Source organism: Lepisosteus platostomus, chromosome 22, assembly GCF_059453375.1.
Source record: "Lepisosteus platostomus isolate fLepPlt1 chromosome 22, fLepPlt1.hap1, whole genome shotgun sequence".
Lineage (NCBI taxonomy): Eukaryota > Metazoa > Chordata > Actinopteri > Semionotiformes > Lepisosteidae > Lepisosteus > Lepisosteus platostomus.
In genome coordinates, this window is record NC_142632.1 from 8,037,967 (window position 1) to 8,057,087 (window position 19,121).

The 19,121-nt window shown below is 46.7% G+C and overlaps 2 protein-coding genes across 7 annotated transcripts in view; both read right to left on the minus strand.

The window, feature by feature from the left end:
• Nucleotides 1-341: 341 nt before the first annotated feature.
• Nucleotides 342-9,022, minus strand: LOC148643345 (protein NLRC3). The gene is made up of 8 exons (XM_088615873.1): nt 8,706-9,022; nt 5,464-7,378; nt 4,329-4,712; nt 3,969-4,055; nt 3,622-3,705; nt 3,138-3,221; nt 2,599-2,682; nt 342-2,219 (listed from the first exon to the last, which is right to left on the minus strand). The coding sequence occupies exons 2-8, from the start codon at nt 7,206-7,208 to the stop codon at nt 2,126-2,128; spliced, it is 2,562 nt and encodes an 853-aa protein (XP_088471999.1). The 5' UTR covers nt 7,209-7,378; nt 8,706-9,022; the 3' UTR covers nt 342-2,125.
• Nucleotides 9,023-10,217: 1,195 nt separating this feature from the next.
• Nucleotides 10,218-19,121, minus strand: part of LOC148643346 (unconventional myosin-Ic-like) — a 71,089-nt gene continuing 62,185 nt past the window's right edge. For all 6 annotated transcript variants that reach the window (XM_088616061.1, XM_088616060.1, XM_088616064.1 and 3 more), the window contains 6 exons: nt 18,834-18,889; nt 18,042-18,177; nt 17,042-17,112; nt 16,843-16,940; nt 15,929-16,028; nt 10,218-15,093 (listed from right to left, as the gene is read on the minus strand). In XM_088616061.1, coding sequence (XP_088472187.1) covers nt 15,067-15,093; nt 15,929-16,028; nt 16,843-16,940; nt 17,042-17,112; nt 18,042-18,177; nt 18,834-18,889 — 488 coding nt within the window. In that variant the 3' untranslated portion in view covers nt 10,218-15,066. The remainder of the gene's footprint in view (nt 15,094-15,928; nt 16,029-16,842; nt 16,941-17,041; nt 17,113-18,041; nt 18,178-18,833; nt 18,890-19,121) is intronic.

The following is a 19,121-nucleotide window of genomic DNA, read 5'->3' on the forward strand; positions in this document are numbered from 1 at the left end:
AGGAGCTGGGCTCAGGCTGGGATGTCCCAAGCAATGACTCATCACTAGGCTGAGCTGGTTGGCGGGCATCAGGTTGGCTGGCCACACAACAGCAGGGAGCAGTGCTCTGCTGTTTCAGAGGGATGTGCACAGACCTCAGAGCTCCCCGCACTGGTGTGAGAGGCACAGAAGGGCCATACACTAGGTACCTGAGGTCAATAGACTGGTGAGGCTTTAAGAAAACTCTACAACCTAGAGGAGTTTCCTTTACCTTTCTCATTTTAAAAACCAGGAGCTGAAGACTTAAACGGTCCCTGCTAAAGACCACATGTTTATTGACAAAAAAAACTACTGGAGGCCTATTTCCCATTCAACTGGAAACAACTGGATGTTACCAGCTCTTTTATAAAGTAAAACTTTGAAATCCATTTTGTTTTTTGACACACAAGGATTATGGAGTTCAAAAGCCATCTGTACCCGTTTATCCACAGGTGAAAATACAGAAACAAGAGTAAATATATCCATAAAAAAATCTAGGTAGATGAGAAAGACGAGAACGTTTCTATCCAAAAAAGTGGCTTAAAGACCGGTAACAATGCTTCACCATTTGCAATGCTGTTACTACAATTTCAATTCTTATGAAGACAAACATCCTGAAAATGTTAAATACTAACTCATCAAAGAATCCATGTTAATGTAACAATGCTAGTAATGTGCTTCTTTGACAAAGCTACAAAAGTCACTTCATCGTTTCACCGTATTAACACTGGGAAAATTCTGACAAAGTTATATACAGTAGCTTATATTCATGACAGAATATATAGAGAGACAGTTTTTCAAGTTCAACCTTTTCAGTTCAGTCTTCTCAACACAGGTTCACTTATAAAGTCTTATACCCGTGACTGCAGCAGCAGTTGGTATCTTGGGCTTTCTGTGGTGCGCACTGTCTCCACACTGAGGAGGACCCATCGCCCCGAGAACACTTCAGACCCCCCTGTTATGACCTGCACCTCATCTTGTAAAAGGAACGGTCTTCATCCCGATTCCTTCCAAGTCAAAACCAGTTCAACTCCAGACATGACCCAGTCCTGTCCAGACTCGTGGGCACAGACGGGCTGGAAACGGAAACGACAGCGCTGGACCAGCGATGAGAACATTTTTAATCTGACTGGGAGAGTAAGCCAGACTTCAGTTGTGCAGCTCTGCTCTTGGTTTATTCTCAGAAACAGCGGTATGTTTAAGATACTTGTGGCTGCTGTACCTTTAAAGCAGCACTTCATTAAGGGCGATGTTAGTTTAACGTAATACTAAAGAATAATAATTATTAATTAATTAAATGAATTTATTAATAATTGCTTACACTTATATAGGGCTTTTCTGGACACTCCACTCAAAGCGCTTTACAGGTAATGGGGATCCCCTCCACCACCACCAGTGTGCAGCCCCACCTGGATGATGCGCCAGTATGCTCCCCACACACCAGCCCTCAGTGGGGAGGAGAGCAGAGTAATGAAGCCAGTTCAGAGATGGGGATTATTAGGAGGCCATGACTGGTAAGGGCCAGGGGGAAATTTGGCCAGGACACCCCTACTCTTTTCGAGAAACACCCTGGGATTTCTAATGACCACAGAGAGTCAGGATCTCGGTTTTATGTCTCATCCAAAGGACGGTGCCTGTTTACAGTATAGTGTCCCCGTCACTATACTGGGGCATTAGGACCCACATGGACCGCAGGGTGAGCGACCCTTGCTGGCCCCATTAACACCTCTTTCAGCAATAACCTTAGTTTTTCCCAGGAGGTTATCCAGGTACTGACCAGGCTCACACCTACTGGGCTGCCAGTTGTTGCGAGTTGCAGAGTGATATGGCTGCTGGATTGAAAGAAGTCAGTCTTTAACCACTGTGGCTCCGCACTGCGAAACTCATGTAACAGCCCAACCAAGCAGATGGCGATGCGAGTCCAGCATCACTCCGCAGCCCGTCCAGGGGTCGCTGGTGGTGATAAGTCACCCCAGCGGCTCCTGACTAGAAGCCTACAGGTCAGTAGGGCACGTCTCCATGATGACATCGGCTTGGCTCAACGCTTGCCTTCTGCCTGACCCGCGCATACGAGAGAGACGACCAGCCCTGCCTGCCAGGCACAGCCTCAGGTGCAGGACTTGATGTCCAGACTCTCTCTGGTTTTCGCAAAGTCCTTCAGCCTTCTCACCCCCGCTTTGGAGATTTTGTTGTCAAACAGCCTGGTGGAGAGAAAAGATACAGGGAGAGGATATCGGTACCATCGTGTTAAATTAAATAGGAGGCACCACAGCAACTGACATTAAAAAACAAATGAACTGGAAAATGAACAGTACTTAATGCAGTGTGAAAAAACATCAAGGAAGAGAAACATTTTACATAATACCATAACCAAAACAGAAAGGTTGGAAAATGAAGGAACGAGAGGTTATGATTATGGTTATGCAGTCTGAGCAGGAGGCTCTGGAGGTGGCTGAGGTGGCAGTGCGGCACCTGCAGGAGAGGAACAGCGAGGACAGGACAGGCGGCCAGCAGGCAGAGCACCTGGTAGAGAAGCCACGGAGGAGAAGGAGAGTGGAGCACCAGTACGGGACGGCTCACCAGAGATACTCCAGCGTGGTGTTCTCGCGCAGAGCCGCCATGAAGAGCTCCGCCCCCTTGTCCGTTATCAGGTTGTCCCGTAACCTGGTGGCCAGAAACAATCCCAAAAGAACCAGGTCAGACTTTCCAGCAGCTGAACCTTACCGAGTGGAGTTACAGGGCCGAATCTGCACAAGCTGCCCGGACAAACCGATCAGGGCAAACTGATGGTCAAGTTACACAAAGCAGGGCACAGCCAAGGGGCTGACAAGCAACAGACTGAGCTACAGGCAGTTAAATGGGGTGACCACTTTGATCAAGGGATCCCTTTGGACTTATTTGGAGTCATCTCCGTTCTGTTAATTAGAACTACTAGAAGCTGCAATTATAAAGCAAGCTTCATTGTTTCTTTACTCATGTCAGGTCCTTCCCTAACAAGTACTCTTCTCCAAGTGCTTTTCCCTGCGTGTGCCCTGCCAGGTCCTACAGAGGGACTCCAGCAAGGTTTCCTGAGGTCAGTCAGCACGTTCTCTGCCTCCGAGAGACCTGTGTGTCCTCACCTGATGTCTTTAAGAGTCCTGTTCCTCATCAGGACGTCGGCAAGGCAGCCAGCCCCATCGTCTCCAATGTTATTAATGGCCAACCTGCACAGATCAGAAGGAAATACCATACCGAGTAGAAGTAGTTAACACTCTCGCCCACGAAAGCAATTAAAAGAGCCATTTCACTTTTCAAACAGACTTAACATCGCTCACTAGTGTACAGATCCCTCACCTGGCCACTCTGCCCTTCCAGAGGATGTGCATGCTTCTGCATTCCAATTCTACAGTCTGAATCAATAATTCATCATGCAGTCTCTGTCTTAGTATCAATTATCCACTAAGTATTTGCTCCCAAGTGTGCAATAGCACATAAAAACATAAGAAGTTAGAGAGCCCCTCAGACCTTGTTGCATTTCTTTGCTTGTTAGTTGCTCAATGATCCAATAATTCCATCAGCAGGCTCGCAAACCAGAGAATGAAATGTGGAGGAGAAGACTCTCACCTCAAATCCACAACAGTGCTGTTCTCTTTCAGGCCTTCTGACAACATCTTGACCCCCTCTGACCCCAGGCCTGCACCCACCACCCTGCAACAGAAGCACAACACCCATCACTGGTGAACAAATGTCACCTGTCAATGAAAACCTGAATTCCCAGGCCATGCTCAAACTTCATATTCTGACTGAAGACACTTTGGGTACTGACGCTGCAGTCATGCATGGATCTCTTTCACGAACATCAGCCAGATTCACCATCAGCCTTTCCTTCAAAGTTGCAGCTGTTGAAAGTGGAACACTTCTTGGTTGTGGTGCTGGTTGAAAAAGAAAATCTCGTGGTCTACCCTACTCACCACAGCCTCTCGATCCTGCAGTCTGGACTCTTCAACACTGTGGCCAGGACGGCAGCTCCCTCACTGCCCAGGGGATTCTGTCCCAGCCTGACACACAACAGAGACAGGGAGCCTTTAAGCCAGAGGATCATCACAGAGCCATGGCTGCTGGACATGTGTCTAATGTGGTCTGAGAGAAATGTGCTTTGGTGGCCGTGCACCACTGGTGTAAGTTAAGGTCGCCGGACTTTCAGGGGTCTTTACCTTCAAGACTTTCTTTACCAAAACAAAAACACATTGAATTATTTTTATCATGGGAGTTGCTAAAGACTCAAAATCACTTGCGTGGCAATACCACTGGCTACAAGGAAGGGGGCGCACCTGAGAGTGCTGAAGAATGGCAGGACGGGCAGCAGCCGGCGCAGCCCGTCGGCCCCCAGCCCGCGGTTCTCCAGGTTCAGCTCGTCCAGATTGTTGGCCAGCTGCAGCAGGAAGGCGAGCTCGGTCCAATCCCGGGGGCTGTTCTGGGCCTGGCCCTGTGAGACGTGCGCCAGCCAGCTCTTCAGCCTGTCCATCATCCCAGGGTCCTGCGCCTCGTACAGGCAGTGACACACGTTGACCTGCCTCTCCGGCACCAGGCTGCTGCTGTCCAGCTGCTTGTGAAGCAGCCGGAGGAGGAAGAGCTGGGGGTGTGCGCCACCGGGCGGCGCAAAGATCCCCTCCAGGATCTGGCGTGTCCGGGGCACCAGCAGGCCCGACACAAACCTGCGCGGCACAGAGACAAACTGCATCAGCAAACACTTCCACAGCAACAGACATCCCTACTTTTCAGTTTCTGAACACCTGTAGCAGAGTGCTGTGCACCCATTTGGAACACATTTCGTACAGGACAGCACTAATAGCACCCTTGCAGGGATGTGGAAAAGGAATTAATAATAATTCCTTACACTTGTGTAGCACTTTTCTGGACTCTCCACTCAAAGCACTTTACAGGTAATGGGGATCCCCTCCACCACCAATGTGCAGCCCCACCTGGATGATGCAAGGGTAGCCAGAGTGCACCAGAACACTCCCCACACACCAGCTCTCAGAGTGATGAAGCCAGTTCAGAGATGGGGATTATTAGGATGCCATGATTGGTAAGGGCTAGGGGGAACTTTGACCAGGACGTCAGTGTAATGTAACACCCCTACTCTTTTTGGGAAACATCCGGGGATTTTTAATGACGGTGCCATTTTACAGTATAGTGTCCCTGTCAGCAGCCTTAGCTTTCCCAGGAGGTCTCCCATCCAGGTACTGGTCAGACTCACACCTGCTGAGATTCTCTGGGCTGCCAGTCGTGAGTTGCAGGGTGATATAGCTGCTGGCAGAACTGCTGTTACTGTTATAGTTGTTACCCTGCATGGCAGGGAGTTCATTTGTTGACAGTTTTCCAATTGGGATAAATCAAAGTATTAATGGAATCAGAAAACAACCTTTTAACTTGGTTGTAAATACAAAAAACTGCATAAGATACCTGCAAAAGAGATCCATGTGGCCGGACTGATGGCGATGGCTCCAGTTAAAGGCCTCTTTCACCCTCTTCCTGAGAACTCGTTCTGGGCCGAAGAGCTTTCTCATCCCGGCTGCCAGCCTCCGGTGCACAGGAAGCAGGGCGGACTTCAGGCAGGAAAAGGGATCCATGCCGGTCTGGGATTCCAACACGTAATACAGAGCAGCAAAGAACTCCTGCAAGCTGGTGTGGACAAAGTGATAGCTCTTCTCGTAGGCAAGAAAGTCGCGATCCTCTTTCAGAATCTCCACCAGGAACATTTTTGACAAGTCATTCTGGTCGAGGGCGAACCAGGTGAGGTCTCCTGGGCCAAAGATAAATCTGCGTTCAACTAAACCCTTGAACGCGAGGGCGCCCAGATCTTTCAGCCGAGGCCTCATGGTCCTTAGCAGCTGCTGAGCCTTCAGGAGCTTCTGAATCTGGGATCCATCTTTCTGTTCCCCATGGAAAACCAGAATGGCTTTGAGGAAGCGGCAGTAGATCTCCGTCACAGTGATAGTGTTCTCAGTCCCGGCCGTCACAGAGATTTTCTCTTGCAGGGCAGTAACAATGATCCAACAGAAAGCTGGGATATGGCACATCAGGAAGAGAGGGGGGCGAGCCGAGACATATTGCCAGATTTCATCGGCTGCCTCCGGAGTCCCACAGCTCTTCCTGAAATATTCTTTCTGCTGGAGAGCTGAGAACCCTAAGATCTTGTAGAAATTCTGGATAAGCGCCTGTGGAAGTTTGCTGACAGCGTGAGGCCTGGAGGTTATAAGCATGGAGCAGCCATGCAGCAGGTTTCCCTTGAGTAGATTGACCACCATGTGATTGATTCTCTGAGGCATTTCAGGATCAGTACATTTCGGCGTCTTGTCAAAATCCAAGGGAAACTGAAACTCATCCAGCCCATCAAAAATGAATAAAATCCGAGAGGGATCTTTGGAGAAAACCTGGTTTAAGATGGGCTTCAGATGACTGTAATGGGTGGACAAGAGTTCCTGCAGGCTCCTGCACTCTGTGATGAGGTTCAGCTCCCTAAAGGTGAAGATAAAGACAATCTTGGATGTCAAGGAATCCTTGGACCAGTACTGGACAAACCTTTTGGTGACAGTGGTCTTGCCACTACCTGCCACACCACAGAGAACGGCGGTGACCATGTCCTGCTGCAGCAGATTCTTACTTATGGTCTCAAATTCACACCTGCGCTCCGAATCCAGCTTCTTGAAAGCGTTCCCCACCTCCGTCACCTCGTGCTGCCCCCGCACGGTAAAAGTCTCGTTCAGCGAAAGGGTGATCTCGGTGTAGCTCTCCTCCAGGGGCTGGCCGGGCCTGCTCTTACCAATGTAATCCACCACTGTGCCATGCTGGCTGCCCAAAATCTTCTTGTGTACCTCCAAGAGGTTCTGGGGAGTTTCTAAGCTGCTACCTTGACTGTGCTGCTGCTGTGGCTGGCTCCGAGCCTGGAGCAGGAGGTGTCTCTTCCTCTCCAGCATGTCAACGAAGGCCCTGCAGGACTCCTCCCCCCTGCCGTGCAGCACATCCAGCAGGTTTCTCATCTGGTCCGTCTTCCCCAGGTGATCCCCCCGGACGAAGCTCACGTCCTCGGTGGTGATCACCTGCTCCTCGTGCAAGAGGTCCAGGACTTCGGAGATGCACCTGCTCCACATCTCCACCAGCTCCGGCCTCCGCTCCTGGAGCTGCAGGCTGCAGGGCCCCACAGCCATTCTCCACAGGCGGCCTCTCCCTTGGGCTGCACCCTCACCCGGAGCGTCTCCTCCCCCTCTTCGTCGTGTGCAGGGCCAAGAGGAAGCACTGGCGGTGGCCAGCGAAATCAGCCCTCCTCGGCGTGCTGCTCATAGCTCTTCCTCCTGCTCCATGAGCAGATCACTGCGGTCTAAGGAGAAGGAGAAGAAGAAAAGGTTATTATCACCAGCAGCCCACTGAAGCTCAGCAGGTGTGAGCTTGGCCAGTCCCTGGGTCCTAATGCCCCAGTATAGGGACAGGGACACTATTCTGTAAACAGGCGCCGTCCTTCTGATGAGACGTAAAACTGAGGTCCTGACTCTGTGGTCATTAAAAATCCCAGGGCGTTTCTCGAAAAGAGTAGGGGTGTTACCCTGGTGTCCTGGCCAAATTAACCTCCTGGCCTTTACCCATCATGGCCTCCTAATAACCCATCTCTGAACTGGCTTCATCACTCTGCTCTCCTCCCCACTGAGAGCTGGTGTGTGGGGAGAGTACTGGTGCATCATCCAGGTGGGGCTGCACACTGGTGGGGGTGGAGGGGATCCCCATTACCTGTGTCTTCAGGACATGCTAGACCTGCTGGACACACATGAGCCTGCAGTTCCTTCACTGGCGCAAAGCCCACAGAACACAGTCTGCTGTCTGCCGTGCCATTAGCACTGTCAGAGGCAATCGGACCATCTTGCATCTGAATATACAGTATCAACAACGAAGAGCGAACGGCCTGGACAAGCCTCACGTCCCTTGGGAACACCCGGCCACCGCAGAAGACAGGTCTGCACTCCTGCAGCAGGTCTTCAGGGTTATTCGGACTCTTACATTTACTGATCTGTCTCCTACAAAGCACATCTACTGTACCGCCTAACTCTGGAACAGGGATCTTCAACGAAAGGTCCCCAGATACGTCACCACTGGTCTGGCCAAGTAAGCTAAGCTCACAGTTGATCTGCGATCCCACTTTTAGTACTACAGGAAGACAGTGATTGCAGGGCTCAGCTTGATCTGTTGTTTATATGGGGGTCCTTATTTAAAGGGGACCTTCCAGAAGAAAGAGAAAACCCCCGATATAAAAGCCTGCCTGCAGCTCGGCTTCTGAAGCTCAGTGTAGCACAGGTTGTTCCGGGAAAGTCCCGACTTTGCCGAGTCCTTCAAACAGCCCCGGGTGATGCAACTGCAGCTTGCGAAGTAAACATCCAGGGAAAAAAAACCCAATTTAAAATCACAAACAGAAAATACGACGTACAGCGCGTTAACTCAAAAAAAGACGTGAGTGATAAGCCCCTACTTTACCGAAGAACTAAAACCAAAATTAAATTCAACCGCGTTGGATTAAATCCACGCCCTCCTCTCGCATTATGGCGCTTTCAGACGCCAACACGATCCACCAACACGTCTGAAAGGGCTACAAAATAGCGATTAAGAGACGACACGCCCTGGTGTTGTTCTTCTAGGAATAAGAGAAGCGAGATTATTACCTCGTCTGAAATCCGACCCCGGCGGAGAAGCTGGTCTGGACTGCCTGACAGGTCTCCGAGAAAGGAAGACGGTTTTCCAGCGATTGTCCAGCTTTGTTCAAGTAACTTCCTTTTTTCAGGTCGCAGGCATTTCTTAGGTACAAAAAAACAAACAAACAGGCAAAGTACTGACCCAGTCACCAAGTCATTGCAAATGCCTTCCTTTCTCTTTCGATTAAAAATGGACAGTATTTTTTCCGAGCAAGAATAGACGTGACTGTATTGCAGCAACTCTGACACAAAAAATGAGAAATCATATGACTTGCCGTGTCGCCCCACCTCCCAAAACACAGTCAGCTGACCCAGCGAAGGGCTTCATTCATTCTCGGGCGTGTGGAGTGTGAGCAGATTTTAAACACGGAGGATTCTCGATATATCCGACCGCTCATTCAGTTTTACTATGAGTGCTCTTTCTAAAACTCCTGTAATGTCTCCTTTTAACCACGGTTAACAAAGTATCTAGGATCGGATTTTAGTTAAAAGCTGCAGTCCGCCTCATGCAACCTTTGCCTGCTTCAGAGGAACGAGTCCAGTTCAGTTAATAACTTGTTGGATTGGTAGATAAAAGCTCTTTTGGAATGAAAAAAGAACTTACAGCCAACCGGAGCTCCTTTCTTAGGGCGAGACGTTAATTTCAAAACTGGACCAGGACATTAATACTAGACTGTGTTACTTACTAAGCACGATGCCACGATTAATACAGACGACAGAAAGAGAAAACTGCTTGATTGTTAACAGCTGTAAAAATATCCAGTTCAAACCCCATTACACATAACCAACCTCCCTTAAAAGCAAGCAGCAATGTGAACAAATGGATCTATAAAAAGGTCTAACTTTTTTAAAGCTACAGTACATCTACAGAGAGGTTGCTTATGACCTCATCTTCAAACCGCACTGTGGAAGACTGAACAGCTGTTTGAATAAGCCAAACCATGTATGGTAATGTGCAGTACATACGGCTACACTCATATTCCAGATAGCAGGTGTGCTTCAAGTGTATGCAGTATCTACTGTACATTACAGCATGCCTACCATCTGGCATATAAGTCTATACAGTAAATGTATGCTATACACTGTAAACATATATACTGTATACACATTCTAGATAGCAGGCATGCTGTAATGTGCAGTATAAACAGTGTACACTTATATTCCAGATAGCAGGGCTATCTAATTGCCTTACAATTCTTCCATTGTGCACTGTTCCAGATTGTGAGATCCAACCAGCTCCATAACTTCTGCATTGATTCTGCTTATGATCCATTCAGTGATTAACAAGCTGTTAATAGGAGACTTCTGATACTGAGCAGACCGAAGGGGTCTCAGGCTGAGTGAGAGACCAAGTGGAAGCTGCCTTTTAAACCAGGGGGATGACAGGTTTTCAGATCCCTTGAGGAAGGCCATGGAAAAGCCTTCCAGAGGGACTGTGCTTCGGCCAGCACTGCACAACCAGACCACGGACCACACACAGGGTTGGTTTTAAAAGGTTTTATTGTTTTCAGTGTATTCCTCTGATTATACAAGAATGTGTATACAATTCAGAACTGATACATCGTCTTTGTTTTTTTTTAATTAGATAACAGAAACTGGTGCAACACAGGCTGGAAAAGAAAAAAAAAAACTTGTTTTACCAAACCCGCTGCAGGCTCATCTCCCCCTCTTGAAATAAATGACATCATCAGGAAGGTAGTTAAAGGAGCGGAACAGTCAGCGTAATCCAAGATCCCTTTAACGCGCAGTGCGGCAAAAAAAAAATCTGCGAACAGCCACACAGCTTTAGAAAGAGAAGTTGTCCTGTAAAAATTGTTTTAAAACACAAGGCACATCAGCAAGTCCCATTCTTAGGGAAAAAAAAGGATATCAGAAAGATATGAGCATGCACTTGGCATTAACGATTGGCTCCAAGTTTTGTACACTTTTCCCAAATCATACCTCCTACCAGCAGAATATCAGAAAACTCAATAAATAAATGCATAAACAGTTACAGTAGACAACAATGAGATTTGAGCATTGTTTGGCTAGTCGGCTTTGATGCTATGCACCCTGGGAAAGTGTTAAACAAGTCAGGTCGCCTGTGCGCTTCAATGATTGACCACCGAACCTAACTGGAGGCTGATGTGACTGAGGCATGACTTGAGCTTTTGACACGACGGTGTGCAGGAAAAGCTTTGTGGAGTAACTCCTAGGAACCCCAGCTTGTGATGTTCCAAGTTTCCAGGAATCAGGTGCACAGAGCTCCCAGCTGTGTTTTGACACAAGTACAGGGTCGAACTCTCGTTGTCATTAAAAGTGAAACTGTGAGGCTGAATTTCTCAACTCCTTGACCCAACCACCATTCAGAGGGTACAAGCAAATGTCGTGGCACCAGGCCCCAGTCAGCACCTGTATGGACTTACTCCAGCCTTAGCAAGACTCAAACTTTGTCTCTAGAACACGCTGGTCTCCTCAGGTCTTCCAGACCCTTCCTGGTAGGTCTTGGAGAAAGACAGCAGTTTTAGTCAATTAAAACTGTTATGTAGTTTGATTCCATAACTCAGAGCTCAGATGTAAGGAACCCCAGAAGGTCAACTTGACCAATCTGAACCACAACAAACGAAGACATTGGAAAGAACTAGGACAGTCTCAGGGGCTCAGTCTCTGCTCCTGGTACACCAAGCATCTTCTGAAATTTCAACAGCCAGACCAGCAAAGTAAGTGGTCCTTTGTTATTTATACAGAATGTTTCTTAAGGTCTTTAACAGTTAAGCACCCAAAACATTCACTTCATATAAAGGGAAGGTTATGGATACAACTGCTCAGAACATGGTAGAAGTGTTGCCATTGTGCAGTTAAAAACATCCAGCATGTATCAGAGCTGGACTGGACTGGTACAGAACTGTACAGACCCTGCAGCTTCCAGGAACTCCCAGACCCTTGAATTAGGAGGTCATAATTACTGTACTGACAAGAAAAAGCCTGTGTAAATTTAAAAAGAGCTTTTTTAATCCAGATCCCAAATCATCGTATAACTAGGCAACTGCAAGTTACTAACGGCTGCTTTCTTTCAGACAACCCTGTGCCCCAGTCCTGAGCCTTTCCCAGTGAAATACAATCACGCTGATTAGATCACACAATGCAATAGTTACCTGCATGCGCCGTGATGTGTCATTCACAGGTATTCACCAGACACATGATTTTCAGCAAGTATAGACACTGCTGTCCATGATCAGGGTCGGGGGGCAGGTGCTGGTCAGCAAGGTGGACACTGCAGTCTGTGATCAGGGTGAAGGGGCTGGTCAGCTAGGGTGTCTTGCAATTAGGGTAGGAAGGGACAGGAGCTGGTCATGTTGAAAATGAAACGTACAATGAGCTAATGAGATGATCACATGTACCAGGTTTTTGAAACTTGGAATTCTTCAGCCTGGGTGACTAAAACTAAACTTGTGTTCCTGCACCCCAATCCCAAAAGCATATGAAAAAGCAGCTGCCCAATTTCCCACCCCTGAGTGATTGTCACGGAAACCAGGAATGCTGCCTTTCAGAGAGCAGCCCTGCCACAGCGCAGAGGAGCAGGAGGTGGCCAACAAGAACATTTATTTTTGAAGCTTCTTCATACAAAGATAGCAATAACGCAAACTGGAAGCATTAAGAACACATTATCCACCTTCATGACCTTCTGCAAGAAATCAAACTGTGCCAAAAAATTAAATGTCCAACCAATTACATTGATATTGCACATATTAAAAAGGCTATTTAAAGACTAAAGTCATTATTTACATATATTTACCCAAATCTTCTATGGCTTTTTTAATAATTTCTATTTATCCTATGGTTTATAAATCATCATTTCACTCCCTTTTACAATCAAAGTATTAAAACAGATTTCCAACTGTACTGTTTTTTTTTTCATTTTTAATATGATTAATGAAAAATAAGAAACATTACTGAAAAAATCTTTTGTGAAGCACACAGATGTGTTACTTGGAAAAACAGTGCATTTAACAATGTTTTTAGATAAAACCAAAAACAAAAAGACGTTAGAAAAAAATGAAAATGCTCAGAAGTTGTTCCTCTCTGGTCAGCTGTCTCCTACATCACCCTGCTGTCCCAAACAGGTTTGTAACAGGGGCAGTGGATCCATTTTGATTGCCTCACTTTCCATTGGTCTCTTACTGAACACCCTGTATCCCAGTAAATGTCTGCAGAATTTCAGCCACGTACAACATTGATCAGTACTCAACTGCCAGACATACCGAGTGTGTCCAAACAGCACTGACCAGTACTGAACTGCCAGACATACAGCCATATTACCTGAGTTCTTTAATCATTCGAAATCAAGTGCATTTGCTTTTGAACTGGGGAGTTGATAAAGCCATGTTTCTCCCATTGTAAATATAATTCATTGTATTAATACACTAATCTTACCAGTAAAGATTAAGGATTTAAAATAGTTTTGACACCAGTGTGTTGTCCATTCCACAAGTTCATTCTATAAAGCAGTAGCATTTCTGTTCTATCCAGACCACGTTACTCCCACAATCCTGGATTTCGCAGATGGATACTGGGATAGTTAAGCAAAAATGGTATTTAACTCCCTAAAATAATCTGACCATGGAGGCTCAACCCCTGAGAGTCTCTGATCTACAGGCAGACACCAAGGTCTGGACAAGAGGGGAAGTATGAAAGGAGAAGAGGCTAAACGAGTTTATTTTTTAACAGCCTCAAGGGCAGAATATTGCAATGAAAGAATAAAAATTATTAAAGGCATTAAAAATCTTTTATTAAAATCTTTTAGTAAAACTGGATGCTACTTGGTAAAATTTTGGCTTTGCTTGAGCGACATCCTGGGTGGCCTGAGTGGGGGGAGGGTCTGTCTACTTGATTCTCCAGCTCTCTCATCTCTTTGACACCTGAGGGACGCAGAACGACACTGCATTCGCACACAGAAACCTAACTAAAATGATTTTAAAAATCTCGAGAAGAAGCATGTCTCTCTCTGGGCAAGGCACTATAGTAATCTGGGGCAATGATATTACAATCACAGAACATATATTCTGCATCAAAGAAACACCAAGCTTGTGTTTCTCACACATGGACAGACAGATGGAGATTATTATTGGCTAACAATGAAGAACCCTAAATATGGGCAAGACTAAACATGCCAGCTATCCAAAAAGTCCTCAGCATTCAAATGTACTTTCATTGAGCTTCTTACCCACATAAAGCTAAATCCAAGCAGGTCTGTCCAAGCACACTCTGACTTATGATCACAGAGGATTCATATTCCTGAACTACCACCACCAGCAGACAGTACCATGATATACATCATGCTGCTGTGTTCAGCAGGATTAATAATGGTATATAATTGCATGTTACAGTATTCTGTGGCTGTGAGAAATGAGTGAATAATGAGTAATAGAATGATGTATAGCACAGCTAGTGGGCTGGATTAGGCTGGACTGGACTCTGTAGGAGTTGGGGTTAAACATAAAAACGAGGCTTTTGTCCATGTCCAGACTCCGAAGGATTCACCCCCTTGGAGGAGGTGGGAACCCCAGTCCAGGTGAGCTGGTCTCTCTGACAGTGTTTTTTTGGGGGGACAGAAGACCAAGGAACAGAATTTCCCCAAGAGGGATGAGGAGGGTCTGCCTTCAGCGTGTCCAGTTCCTCATCCCTGGACCTGTGGACAGTCCTTGGCGGGACACGACCCAGATCTGAGTCCACAGCTCTTTGACGGCGACACGCACAGGAGTAATACAGGGGCAGAGCCACAGAAGAAGCAAATCCGACTCCAGCTCCTGCACATGCTGCCTGCCCATGTTTATTTCCATCTGATCAAGATCACCGCTAATCAAGTACTGAAGGTCCTTTAAAAAGAGTCTGATTGGCTGCAGGGCTGATGGCAGGTGCATTTCTCCTGCTCCTGTGGGAAGGGGCTGATCTGACGATCCGATCGAGAGACAGGTGCACCTTTAACATCTGTCCTCTTTCTTTAGACTTGCATCAAGCCTGTGTAGTGTGAGGTTTCATTGACGATCACACCTTGGTTTGGTTTTTAGTGTATTTCTAATATGAAGCAATAACTATAGTAATGATAATAATAATAATATTAATTAAAAAAAATAAAACATTTTACATTTTTGTCATATTTGGAAGCACAAGCCTTTGGTGCTGGTAAAGAAGCAAAAATAGATCTGATTGGGTAAGGCGGAGAAATCACTAGCATTTTCAGCCAATGAGTGGCAGAGCTGGCTGTGACAGCTGTAATCTAATTGGAGGATGGGTTCTGGTAGGTATCCTTTTTTCTTTATTGCTGCCTCTTTCGATTGGTCGATCCCAGTCATCATCTGGAGTTGAGCCGAGGAGCAGTCTAAAAACAGCAATTTAAATCACAATGAGCTCAGACACAGGAACACAGCACCGTGGTGTCACCTTGTTTATTCATCTGGCCATTCAATGCATTCAGGATTTTATGTGTATTCTGATGTGGCTGAAAAAAGACATTTCTGTGCAATTTGATGTTCTCAAAGCAAAATAAACACTGAAGTGAACTGATGGCCCTGCCAGGGGAATGGGAACCAGTCATTTGCAGCAACTACTGTGAATTCATATAAGGAGACCTGAGAGTCAGTCCTCCAGGCTGACCTTGATCACTGCAGAGGATTTAGAAGCAGACACTCAACAAGACAAACTTGTTCAGTTTTACTCAAGACACAACAGAGTTAAGCACGTCATTTGGCAGCACACTTCAAGACTGCAGCTGAACAAAGAGGACGTACTGAACACTTCAAAACAGGGAATGAGGTTTAAGGGTAATTGAGATACAATTTGTTGCTTCTCTCTGAAAATATCACTTAGGTAATCCCCATATGCTAATACACAAAAAGACAGGTTCACCAGAGCATTCAAATCTTAAAATCACTGAAAAATAATTGGACAATCCTGGTGAGCTGCACCAGTACTTGTTGCCGTTTTCTGCATCACCACTAGGTGCCAGCATGGAGCCAAGCGTGACAACACAAAACCGAGACACCACAGTCATTTCCTGTTTCTTTAATTGAGCAACTACTGATCTTCACACTGTAGTAACTCTCCTATAATCTCCAAGGTGTTCGCTGCACTTGAAAAGTGGGTGTCTCGCGTCTATGCTGTGCAGTGAGCAGGCCCACTCCCCTCCCACCCCCCAGCTGGGCCCCCTCTCTCACCACAGACAGGTGCCCGTTCTTGGCCTTGGCAATGAGCAGCTCTGAGCCGGAGGTGAAGTCGATGATGCCCTCCTTCCCCTGGCCCACCGTGAACTTGATACTGTGGAGCAGAGAGGAAAGTTACAGCCTTACCCTCTCGTGCTGCCTCTCCCACTTTCACTTCAACTTTATTTCTCGTTATAATTACACGGGTGCATAGCATAGTGAAAAGTGCTTCTCAACAGCAGACAAGACAATAGACAGTAATGCAATAACAATAACAGTGTGAACAACAGTATGGTGCCAGTGCAAATACGCAAAGAGAGAAAAGTATACAAACAGGACATAAATAGCGCAAAGGTATTACGGCGAACAGTGCAAAAATAATATGGAGATTAATAAATAGTACAGCTTGTACAGTTTTAAGTATAATTCCAATTTCACTTCCTCTGTACAATTAATTTCACTTCTCACTCTCTCCAGCCCTGCCCTCACTGATAGCACTGCGTGCCTGCTGGCTCCTTGGAGCTGCTGGGCACCCTGTGTCCGAGAGCCCAGGACCCTGGCAGACCACTGCCACCCTGTCCCTCAGCGCACAATGGGCCGAATTATACTCTGGAAAGAGCCAGAGTGACGTGACCCCGGCTCGACCACCATGCTCAGGCCTTTACTGGATCACCCTCGGACTATACTACGTTACATGCGCTTAATTTAATATACATCGAACATTTTTATTTCAGTTTAATCCACCAGGTGGGGCTGCACACTGGTGGTGGTGAAGGGGATCCCCATTATCTGTAAAGGGCTTTGAGTGTCCAGAAAAGCACTATATAAGTGTAAGCCATTTTTAATTAATTTATTTTAGCCTGTGTGTGTGGAATAGACATTTTTAAATGCATTTCATCACAAGTAAAGGTCGGACAAATTTCTCTCACCTTCCTTGGTTGATGTTGATGTTGTTCACTTTGTCTGCACTCATGGCCACTTTGGTCAGGGTCTCAACCACATGATCGCTCTGAAGCACGACATCTCCCTGCACAACCAGGGCCAGGAGAACAGGGTCAGATGTCAAAGGTCAAGGCCAATGATGGAGTAACCGCCCTTTATACCACAAAGTCCAAGCTGCCTCCTTACCTTCTGCTTGTTGTCCTCACAGGGCACATGGAGCACGAAGAGCCCGTCGCTCAGGGAGCTGACAGAGATTCCTGCAGGTGGAAGGTCACAGAGGGGTGAGAATAGCAGGAAGGTGGAGAAACCTCTATGAATTGAGTGGAAGACCCTCCCCCCTACCCACATCAACATAGGCAAGAGTTTTCACTTTTGAACCCCATCTTGTCCGAGTGTTCCTGCTCCCCAGACCTCAGCAGCATATTCTACTGTATTGAAGAGGTTCAAGCAGGGCGCTGCGTCAGCTTGCACAGGCTGCACAGGAACAGGGACAGCTTTATTCCCCACTGACAGGAAAAGAGACAATGTTTCGGCTGTTTTTTCAGGGTTAAGTGCAGGATTTGACAGCACAGGACTGCAGCTGAACACAGAGGACATAGTGAACACACTTCAAAACAGGGAATTAAGTTTAAGGGTAACTGAGATACAATTTGTTGCTTCTCTTCTGTGAAAATATCACTTAGTATATTTGGATTACCTGATACATAGATAGACAGCTGAAGAAATTAAAATCACTGTAAATAATTGGACAATTCTGCTGAATTCAAGCTCTTTGAGCTGCACCAGTAGACTTGTTGCCGTTCACCACTAGGTGTCAGCAGGTGTCACAGCCAAAATTTTCTTTTTTTCCCTTTCAGCATAGAATAAACCTTTATTACCTGTTCCCTCTTCTGCAAAATTGCTGTGCAGTTTGCAATTTCCAGCTGTTATGCTTGGGGCACAGCTTCACACCCTGTGCTGCAAGGGGGCATGAGGACACTTGTTCACCCTCCTGCAAGAACCACCCCCCCCACTCTGTCCCCAAACCTAACCTGCAGCCCTAGCGTGACCAAAATCCCCTTCAGGGCAGGGAAGAGATCAGGAATCCCCTGGTTCCAGACGTGTGCGAGGGACAGGAGCAGACAGGAGGACTGGGACCAGTCCTTAAACGGGACACGCGCGATTTCCGCGAAGGCCCGAGTCCTACCCTTCAGCAAGCTGTAGTCAATCCTCTGCTTCACTCGGGCCTCCTCCACGATGAAGGCGCAGCTCTGCGTCAGGAGCAGCTGCCTTGCTCGAGCCTTGTAGCCCTTGCGGTCGTACTTGGTCACCGGGACTCCGTACTGCCAGAGAGAGAGAGAGACATAGGGTCTGGAGTGCCGAGCCGGTCAGGCAAGGTCTGTCCCTGAGGCCAATACCAGGGTGCGCTTGGGAACCTTGAAACGGATCAGAACTGACAGAAGGTTCTGTGTGGAAGCTTAGTAGCACACAGAGAATTTTATTGCATTTATATGACAAAGTATTGTGTTTAAAGAAGAAACTTTTGGCATTTACATGAGATAACGTGGTAAAAAGTGATCATTAATGACACTGTGTTCTACTTCACCTATACAAAACACAGTACACGTGTTCCTTTAGATGAGCTCTTCTGCACAAAGAGTCACTATTCTTCTGTTGTTAAAGTCAATGATGGTCTGTATGGGACATGTATGGGATATACATTGCAAGATATTAACATTGTAGGCGATATTATTCAGAAATTATCGTGTTTTGTTATCTCGTATAAACACACAAAAGGTTTCTTGTATAAACAATACCACCGTGTTTTAAATGCAAAACATTTTTTCTCATTTACAATGTTGGCCTGCAACCCACGCGGACAGAGAAGAGCATCCTACCACTGACTCGAACCCACGACCCTCCAGTCCCGACTCCAGAGGTCTGTTTGAAAGAGTGTTGGGAGACTGTCTCTTTTCTCCCTGTGGTTTGACAAACTCACCTTCATCTTCTCGTTGCCCAGGGCCTGCAGAGCTTTGGGGTTTATTTCTTCACTGCCTGGCAAACAGAATAACAACACACTGTAAGAGGTGGAAGGAAAAAAGATGATAGGAGAGAAAATGAAGATGGGGTTTAATTTGGCAGTGTGCCTGCTAAAATTCTTTAAGCGCTGATTCTGTGCAAAATCACTTTCAGTATTCTGTTTGGAAAGCTCTTTGCTTCCGTTAAGGTCAGTTCAGATTGGAATAATGTCAGCTGTGAGATTAGTGCGGGTTTGTTTTGGAACGGA

What these genes read in the sequence shown, in the direction of transcription:
- LOC148643345 (XM_088615873.1), bottom strand. Translation starts at nt 7,208, where the DNA reads ATGGCTGTGGGGCCCTGCAGCCTGCAGCTCCAGGAGCGGAGGCCGGAG. An exon ending in CCATTCTTCAGCACTCTCAG is followed by an intron (nt 4,056 to 4,328) that starts GTGCGCCCCCTT and finishes GTTGTGTGTCAG; the next exon opens with GCTGGGACAGAATCCCCTGG. An exon ending in TGCAGGATCGAGAGGCTGTG is followed by an intron (nt 3,706 to 3,968) that starts GTGAGTAGGGTA and finishes CTTCTGTTGCAG; the next exon opens with GGTGGTGGGTGCAGGCCTGG.